General features: G+C 36.3%; 1 protein-coding gene across 1 annotated transcript in view; it reads right to left on the bottom strand.

Moving 5' to 3' along the window:
* LOC108539174 (disintegrin and metalloproteinase domain-containing protein 5-like) overlaps window positions 1-10,093 on the bottom strand; it is a 136,637-nt gene that overhangs the window by 28,255 nt on the left and 98,289 nt on the right. The window contains 2 exon segments of the mRNA XM_017887681.1: window positions 68-299; window positions 919-1,009. Coding sequence (XP_017743170.1) covers window positions 68-299; window positions 919-1,009 — 323 coding nt within the window.

Below are 10,093 nucleotides of genomic sequence, written 5' to 3'. Positions count from 1 at the left end.
TGATAAATAAATAAATAAATAAAATAAAATAATTTTAAAACACTTTAATTTTTGTATTTCTAATTACCATATCAGGACCACACACGGAACCATCTTGTACAAATGTTTCATCTCTGTCATCAACTGAATAATATGATGTGCTTGAAACAGATGCCTGTACTGGAGGTGGCTTCCTCCTGGGTAGATATGTAGACACACATGTTTGGTCTCGTACATGTGCATAAATCACAGATAAATTTGGACGTGATATTAAGTCTTTGTGTTCCCATGTACAGACTAATTTTCCACATAGAATATGTCTAGAAGCACAAGGAAGAAAAAAATTACCTTATTGTTTATTGAGATAACATAGGATGCTGATATAGTGAAATTTTTAAAAAGTGATTTACTAATTTAAATCCAAATTTCAACAATTTTCTCTCAGTACTTTTTTGTTGCACAATGACTTATGTTATGATTCTTTTTTGTTTCATAAGGCAAACTGGCAAGTGAAAAACTGATGGTTTTTACACTATGACAGCTGTGATCTGTTCCACAATAACCGCTGAAATTTGAGAAAATGATCTCTGGTCTCCAGTTTTTTCAATAGTAAATAAGTAATTATTATGCACATTTGATGTATGTAAGTTGTATATTTATAACTTATATTATAAATATATAATATATACAAGCTGCATAACAATGTCTAACTCATCACAACAATAAACAGAGGCCATTTTTATGGTCATTGTTGTTTTAACATTATAGGCACCGAACACATGTTCTTGTAGGCAGTGGATAATATTGTCCAGCTCAGATTATGTAATGAAGAAAACCTGACCCCCAACATTCGATTTGACTGCATAGAATATATTTCCTAGGATTTTAGCAATCTCTAACCTACATTCCAAACAGATTTATAATTTTCTAAATACATACTGAAACAAACAATATTCAGTGCCACAGTTTCCAAACTTGTCTCCTCTGGTATTAATTTCATCATAACAGAAAATTGGAGCACCTCTTGAACCTATGAACAACAACAAAAACTTAAGTAAATTACAATACAGAATTTAAATTATGTTAAAGAAATGATAGACTCAGTCTGGAAATTATAATGTGATCCATAAGAAAGTTTATCATTACCCAGGACTAAAAGTTTCTGGGGGCAGAGCTAGGATTAAAAAACAAACTCCTTTTTATAAGCCTAGAAGACTTTCTTCTGCAGCAAACAGAAAACAAACAACACTATTCGAATGGTTCTGTATTGTTAGACAAATAAGCAACTGTCACCCTATTTCCTATAAATTATTTACTTCCTGCCTTACTTCTCTACCCCATGTGAAAATGCTGTTTACTCTTATTCCAAATGAAACAGTAGAAAAATAGTATCTGTAGTGCAATAATGACGACAAACACAATGAACACTTCATTTAACTCTCCTTGCTCCACACTAAAGTCAGCATCCATTGTTAGATTATTAGTTCCTAATAATCACTAAATAAAAATTGAATTTTAAAATTAGAAAGAATATCAATGTTCATCTACTTCAGTCCTTTATATATTTAGTTATGTCTAATTTTAAAATTATGAAAAATTCAAACATCTATAACTGTCCTATTACTTTTACTTAGTAGTTTAGAGGTAGCTTCCATTGATCATGTTAGTCATATGTAATCAAAATATAGATCATTTGTTGTTACCACTATTTAATTGACAAGAGAGCTCTCTTCAATAATTTCACAGACTTTCATACTTAGAGAACATGATCTGTAAATTTCACTCTGTTAAGGAGCACAATCCAGACATGTACAAGGTGCTACAGAACAGGCCAGGACAGATTTGTGAGTGGAATCCACCAACATCAGCAATTCTTTTTTGAAAAAGCCTACTCTTGAACTCACCCAATAAGTAATCGGGTTTGTGTGCTTTGCTCCAGACAAAATACTTCTTTGATTAAATCTAATTTAAACTTCCCAGTTCCTCTAAATTATATAGAGAGCCACAATTCAGATGGCTCCAAATTTAAGGTATAAACCTAAGAATACAAAATAAATAACATCTGAATGCAATAGTATAAAAAAATCAAAATTAGTGCAAGAAAAATCTACAATGAACAAAACACTAAAACTCTAGACAGGGACAGGGACGGGTCATTATTCCATAACCCTGCTTTACTGAGCAACAAGTACAGCCTTTGCAATTAGCCAGTGGTTCCCTGACGAGGCTCAGGAAGCTTTCTCTGCAACCTCCTGAAGTCCACGGACCCAACCCAGAGTGGCCCTGGCAGCCCACCTTGCCCAGGAGAAAAAGCAGCAAAACATGGGATATTCCCATGTAACCCTTAACAACCCAACATCTCTCTGGTGTCTCTTTTCAGTTCCATTTTTGAGGGTCAGGATGGCAGGAATTTCTGCGTTTTTGTTGTTGTTGTTGTTGTTGTTGTTGTTTTTTGACTCTCAAGGCCCTGTTGCTCTGGGTGACCCACTGCTGGCCAGGAATTTCTTTTCCCCCTAGGATGATGATACCTGTGCAGGGCAGTCCTACCACCTAATTCTCCAAAGCCCTGGGAGATTCAGGCATTTTCTTCAGCAGCTTTCCTATTCCTGCCTCCATTTCATGGGCTTTGAACTGAGGTCTCCACAACACCTAAAAGCACAGTTTAAGAAAGGCAGTGACTGGAGTTTAGTTTGGGAGATTTTAGGACAAACCCTTGTGACATCTGAAGTCGCTGTGCCTCCTGGAACCTCAAGGTGCACAGTCAATAGTGGGAGAGACTATGTCAAGGGCTGATCACATTAGGGACTGTAGTAACCTGCTGTGGAAATGTTCTTGGAGGAGATTCTATAAAAAAGAATGTGTGGCTGGTTTTTTTGTTATGTTGTGTTGTGGGGTTTTTTGCCTGGTATGGCCCAAGTAAAAGTCAACGACTCGTTTGGAGGTTTATTTTTGCTTTTCTTTTCTTCTTTTTCTTTCTTTTCTTATGCAGCTGCATGCAAAAAACTTTGGACAAAACGCCTCTATTTTGTGGATGCTTATGTAATTGTTCACCTTAGTTGTTAATTCCTTGTGTTGTAGAACTACAGTGCTTTCCCACCCCGTCTGAATCCCAGAGCAGGCCTATGATGAAGGCTCGCAGGTATCTGTGTTTCTGCTTATTTGGTTAGGAAAACCAGTGTCTTGCACTTGGTTACACTGACTACTACTACAAGCTGCTACTTCTAAATTTGGTCCCTTTGGGGCATCAGAATTGAGAAGTAGAGGAAATACAGATAAAAGAATGCATCATTTTAGTCTTCTGCAGTTAAATATCTGGGGCAGGGAGAAGACAAAGGTGAGATAAGATAGATCCATAAAACTATATTCCACATAAAAATATTTCCAGACCACACCTATTACCAAAATGTCTAATTGAACAAGAAGCATCAAAATATAATAAAGCAGGCCCTAGCTGGGGGCAGAGGGTCTCATAAATATATTTTCTAGTATAAAATAGAAAGAAGTTGCAACCGGTGTGGACCTATGCTTGGATTGCCCAGGCTGAAGTGATAAGACTGAGTAGCACATTAGTAAGCAAATAAAATAAAATTATGCAATTTTCACAATTAGCATTTACTCAGGAGAGCTGAAATTAATTGAATCTCATACAATCTTTCATGCCGTCAATGAATTTTTGAAGTTTAATATCATCAGTGGCTCTTGGGCCCAGTCACCTATAGCTTTTAATCATGCCAGAGTAGGGTGAAATGTTATATAAGTTCTAGGCAGTTTTTTAATAGCCAGTCCAGCCAGGAGGGTGCAATGGCACAAATGAGGAGATCACTGAACAGAACCCAAAGTCAGTGTTCAGGTCTGTCTCTCCACTAGGCAGTGTGATAGAGGGAAACTTGTGTGACCTCTCTGGGCCTCATTTCCTTAGTAAAGTGAAGTGAAGTTGTCAGACTCTGATGCCCCTCTCATTAAAAGTATTTTATTATTATACTGACGTTTTACATTAATTGAATATGCTTTCAAAGTTACTTCATGTCAAAGTTATAAGAAAAGATGTAGGCCTTCTGTTAGGCATGCAGCCTTGTAGATAAACTAGAGCAAGAACTCGAAATCGTTTCAGCTTTTTGTTTTTCAAATTAGAGAGAATTATGATTGCCTAGAGGTCTTCTATTGAAAATACCTTCAAGACTCTTGTTGATTTTATTAGAACTTTCATACTCCACAACAGTACTGCGTATTCCCTGAGCCTTATGTGGTCAAGCCCCAACGCTAGTGGGAATCCAAAATGCTGAACTAGCCCAGGCGTGGTGGCTCACGCCTGTAATCCCAGCACTTTGGGAGGCCGAGGCGGGTGGATCACCTGAGGTCAGGAGTTTGAGACCAGCCTGACCAACATGGCAAAACTCCATCTCCATTAAAAATACAAAAATTACTGGGTGTGGTGGCAGATGCCTGTAATCCCAGGTACTTGGGAGGCTGAGGCAGGAGAATCACTTGAACCTGGGAGGCGGAGGTTGCAGTGAGCCGAGATGGCACCATTGCACTCCAGCCACTGCACTCCAGCCTGGGCAACAGAATGAGACACCATCTCAAAAAAATAAAAAAATGCTGAACTAGAAAACAAAAGCAAGGAGGTGGGTGAACTTTATATGCTGATATTTTTTCTTTTATTAATCAAGTTATGGAATCATTTGTTCTTTCTGTTGTTTATGACATTTGATCCTGTATTGTTTTAAAACAACCTTCAAATAACTCAGGCAGTATACAGATTCTATAAGACATTGTCTAGCCCAGCCTTAAAGAAAAATATATAAGAGGGTCCCATTAGGCTGTTTTTTCACTGAAGCAACAATGGTTACCCTGAGCTCTAAAATACCCTCAGGAAGAGAGTCTTTGTCTTTAAAATCAATATCACTTTAACATAGAAAACCTCCCTATCATGTTTGGACAGTCTAAAGCTAATTGTTTTTGGGCTATTAACTATACAGTGTTGAGAAAAATAATCAAAAGACAGAGGTACCGTTTCACAAAACTTACAGATCCTGTTTGAAATGACTGTCTTAAAATTGGTCTCTCTGTATCTAAAACACACCTGACAGAATTACTGCTAAATAGATTTTCACTGTAATCCCCATTTTTAGTTTACCTCGATAACCACCAAAACTTCACCAAAGATGATTTAAAATAGCAATTGCCATCATAGAGAACTTTTGACATGCCAAAGATGATGTAGCTAAAAGAGCTTGAGAACAGAAGTACCAAATATGAAAGGATCAGACTTTAGAACAAAAGTTCAGGGTCTTCAGAACAATATTCTGATACAAAAATTGCATCTCTTAAAGATTTTTTGGAAAAAGCCAACGAAAGTAAATCAATCTGAAATTTATCTCCTTGTGCTTCTAACATTAATTATCCTATTTTGACATTATCACCTACTGTCCTGTTCCCTCACCTCGCTTCCCCAAATTCCTATTCAAATTGCTTTTTCCTCAAGGTCTCTCCCAAGAAAACTACTAATTTAATGATTTAATACCTATTTAATACTGTTAGTATAGATAGTAATCTTTGCAAATTTAATTTAAATTATGGCCTAGACCTGAGCTAAGAACCACATAAAGCATATTCCAAAGCCACAAGGAGACATAAAAGTTTGCTCTAGAATTTTAGTTGTATTATTTTATTATCCACTTACCGTCTAAGGGAGTAGACCTATAGCGATTCATCTATTAGCTCCTCAGAGGAAGAGAAATTATTGAATGCTGTTGAGTAGAAACCTAAAATGAAAGAAGCCCTATCCTCTTTTTTTGTATAAAATCCAAAATAGGAGACATTGTAAGAAAAAAATAAATTGGAATGAGAATCTGCAAATCTGGGAGACTCCAAAACACAGCTGAACATTTTCAAAGGGACTCAGAAAACTAGCAAGCTAGGAACAGCAACGTAGTAGATCTCCTTTGATGACAACTGATGCCCAACATGGAAAATCGATCAAAAAACTTTCATTCTCTAAGAATTAAGGATATTAAGGCTATATTGATTGCCATATTTTAAGAAACGTTTTTGAAATAGGCAATGGTCCATATGACCAAAAAGCAATGGTACAATGGCCCAACACTTATCAAATGATGCTGCAGCATTTGTCAATGCCTTATCTTTCCCTTGACTTCCTAAATGAACTGATCTTTAAAGATATACTGTCAGTAAAGTTATTTTTTGTATATAGTACACTGTTATTTATATAATAGATTCTGCTACTGTGAAACAACAGATGTATTCAGAAGACTGAAACTGGACCCCTTCCTTTCACTAAATACAAAATTAACTCAATATTGATTAAAACAAATATAAGACCTAAAACATGAAAACTCTAGAAGAAAATCTAGAAAATACCATTCCAGACATCAGCCTTGAAGAAGAATTTATAACTAAAACAAAAACTGATAATGAAACCTAATTAAAATAAAGGGCTGCTACACAGCAAAAGAAACTATCAAGACGGTAAACAGAAAACCTACAGAATAGGAGAAAATATTCATAAACTATACATCTGACAAAGGTCTAATATCCAGAATCTATAAGCAATTCGACAAACAGAAAACAGATAACTCTGTTTAAAAAAATGGGCAAAGGATATGAACACACTCCACAAAAGAAGAAAAACATGGGGGCAATAAATATACTTTAAAATGCTCAACATCACCATTAATTAAAAGTTCCAAAAACAACAGATATTGGTTGTAGAGAAAAGGGAACACTTATACACTATTGGGGGGAATGTAAATTAGTTCAGCCACTATAAAAAGCAGTGTGGAGATTTCTCAAAGAACTTAAAACAGAACTACCATTCAACCCAGCAATCCTGGTACCAGTATATACCCAAAGAAAAATAAATGACTTTACCAAAAAGACACATGCATGTTTATCTTCATCACAACACTACTCACAATAGCAAAGACATGGACTCAACCAAGAAGCCCATCAACAGTAGGCTGAATAAAGAAAATGTAGTACATATACACCATGGAATACTATGCAGCCATAAAAAGAATGAAATCATGTTATTTGCAGCAACATGGATGCAGCTGGAGGCCATTATCCTAAGCAAACTAATGCAGGAACAGAAAACCAAATACTACATGTTCTCACTTGTGGTAAACACAGAATTCACTTGGACACAAAGACAGGAACAGTAGATTCTGGGGACTGCTTGAGGGAGGAGGATAAAAAGAGGGAGAGTGTTGGAAGGCTACCTATCAGGACTATGCTCACTATCTAAGTGATGGGATCATTCGTACAGCAAGCCTCAGTGACAAATCTTTACATGTACTCCCCCAAAGCTAAAATAAACATTGAAAACAAAACAAAACAAAACAAAAAAAAAAAAAAACACTATACACTTTTTTCAGTCTTGCCTGAAGCTAAATTTATTATTTTGATAGTCTTGTGTTCAGCATTCTTTTGTGTCACAGAAGATAGCCAATATTTAATTGCCTTCAACTGAGCAAGTTTGTAATATACTTGACAATAATACATTAAGGCTTTTCTGAGTATCCACCTTACTTTTCTCATAGTTTAAATCAGCATCTCAAAATATAAAGATTCCTTCCAGATCTACCTTCATCCAAAGTAGGCGATCTTCTATCTGTACTTATTTGGAGTTTTCAAGTTATCTCTATATATTTATCTATTGCATTGGCTAAAAGGGAGTATAAAATTTTTAAGGAAAAGCTTCACTATCCTATTTTATCACCTAGCCATAATTTGTCAGCCAAAGGAAGAACTTTGTCTGAAATAGTCAAAAGATTGTTGACTATTCATAATTATCCAAAAGAAATTTCTGAAAGACATATATAAATTTAAGGATGTCCAAGATTAAATGGTTAAATACACAATTGGTTCCTAATTTTATGCAATACTAAGTTCCATACATGATTTTACTTTTTCAAACATTTCAGAATATCTTTCAGTGAACTGAGAGGTAAAAGATGCCTTCAGGACCCCAACGCAACCTTCAATAATCATCTTTACTGTGTTTTCCAGATTATCATAAATATTAGTGTCTATGTGTTCATTAAAGCTCGAGTCGTATTATAGGAATATTTACCTAACTGCCCAGTGCTCATCAAAGCTCCATCACGTGTTTATAGTCTGTTTCTTAAATCCAGAGCAATTGTAGCTTCAGATAAATTAGTTGAAGCATCCTCAGACCTTGTACAAGGATTACATTTAAATTTTATAGTGCTATATACTAAATAAGCCTGAACATATATGCTGAAAACCCTGAACATATTTTGTTAGTTGATTAAATAATCATGAAATATTGTTTATTTCTCCTTCTCACACAACTATCCAATAATCCAGCAAATCTTTTACAATTCCCTGGTAAGTATGCTTCTACGGTTTGGAAAATATCTATGCCCAGAGTCAATCTTTGTGACACTTTCATAAGAATATTGATCCAACACGGTTTTGATAAATCATATCTTAAAATTGAAAAGAAACATTACCAGGTTAGTTTTGCAAAAACTGTTCATACTTTAGTGTGGAATATAATCCTTTTTCAGAGTCTTAATCAGCAAAAGTAGTCAAACTTCTGGCCCTCTCTAGAGAAGGAGGTCTCAATGCAGCACGGCAGACATAATTCTTTGTTGTAGAGGTTATCCTGTGTATTGTAAAGCATTTAGCAGCATCCATCACCTGATCTGGTGACCTGTACTCACTAGAAGCCAAGATTCACCCCATCCATGCTGGGACAACCAAAAGTGTCTCCACGCATCCTGTCTAGTGGGCAGAGGCCACAGACACTACCAAATATCCTACAATGCACAGGAGAAGCATTCCCTGCCCCCACTCCTCACAACAAAGTGTGATCTGGCCTAAAATATCACTACTGCTGAGGTTGAGAAAACTTTATATAACTGTTGGATTAGCACTTAACATTTGTCTAGATGATATACAACCCAACTTGGTCATGAAGCCCTCTAATAATATATGGAACTTTACAACTAATGAGACTTTCAGCCTTATTGAGGGCAAACATAACCACAAACCAAATAACACCAAAGGTAATAACATCATTTTATATTATACCTACAATAGGAAGTTTTTGCATCTGCAGAGATAACACTGAAGAGGAGCGTACTGTAGGAGCCAGACATTTCCAAAACAATATTTAGTAAAGAGCTTAGAAAAGGTGGTAATCAGTTGAGGTGTTTTCCTTTACTGGTTTTATTTTTTGAAAAAAAAAAAAAAAAAACTTAATACTTAACCTTGTTCTTTTACCATAGATCTACAGATTTCCCTACTTTAAATGCTATTGCTTGATGAATAAGCTATGTCTTTCAATATGACAACTTCATTAGTATATTTTGTCCAGAAACCAACAATTTGGGGGTGCATGATGATTTGTCTTAGGCCTGTGGTATAAGAATTCTTATTGTCTGTTTCCTACAAACAGTATATAGGTTTTACCATGCAAAACTAATGCTTCCTTCAGAATTATATCAAACCCTGTTCAAGGATCATTTTAGCTGACCATGACAGCTCATAGATGACCTAGTCAAATAATTAGATATTTGTAGGGAACACATACCATAATCTAATAATAATACTACCTTATATTTACTGAGTACAGTCATGAGTTGCTTAATGATGAGGATATGTTCTAAGCAATGTATCCATTGTTGTGTGAACATCATACAGTGTACTTAAACAAACCTAGATGGTATAGCCTGCTACAAACCTAGGCTATATGGTGTAGCCTATTGCTCCTAGGGTGCAAACCCATATAGCATGTTATTGTACAAAGAATTGGATTTAATATGTGTTGAGGCCGGGTGCGGTGGCTCAAGCCTGGAATCCCAGCACTTAGGGAGACCGAGACGGGCGGATCACAAGGTCAGGAGATCGAGACCATCCTGGCTAACACAGTGAAACCCCATCTCTACTAAAAAATACAAAAAAAAACTAGCCAGGCGAGGTGGCGGGCGCCTGTAGTCCCAGCTACTAGGGAGGCTGAGGCAGGAGAATGGCGGGAACCTGGGAGGCGGAGCTTGCAGTGAGCTGAAATCCGGCCACTGCACTCCAGCCTGGGCGACAGAGCGAGACTCCATCTCAAAAAAAA

The sequence above is a fragment of the Rhinopithecus bieti genome, unplaced genomic scaffold, assembly GCF_001698545.2.
Source record: "Rhinopithecus bieti isolate Rb0 unplaced genomic scaffold, ASM169854v2 scaffold_17772, whole genome shotgun sequence".
NCBI lineage: Eukaryota > Metazoa > Chordata > Mammalia > Primates > Cercopithecidae > Rhinopithecus > Rhinopithecus bieti.
Note: the sequence above shows the minus strand (reverse complement) of the source record. Positions and strands in the feature narration are given on the sequence as shown.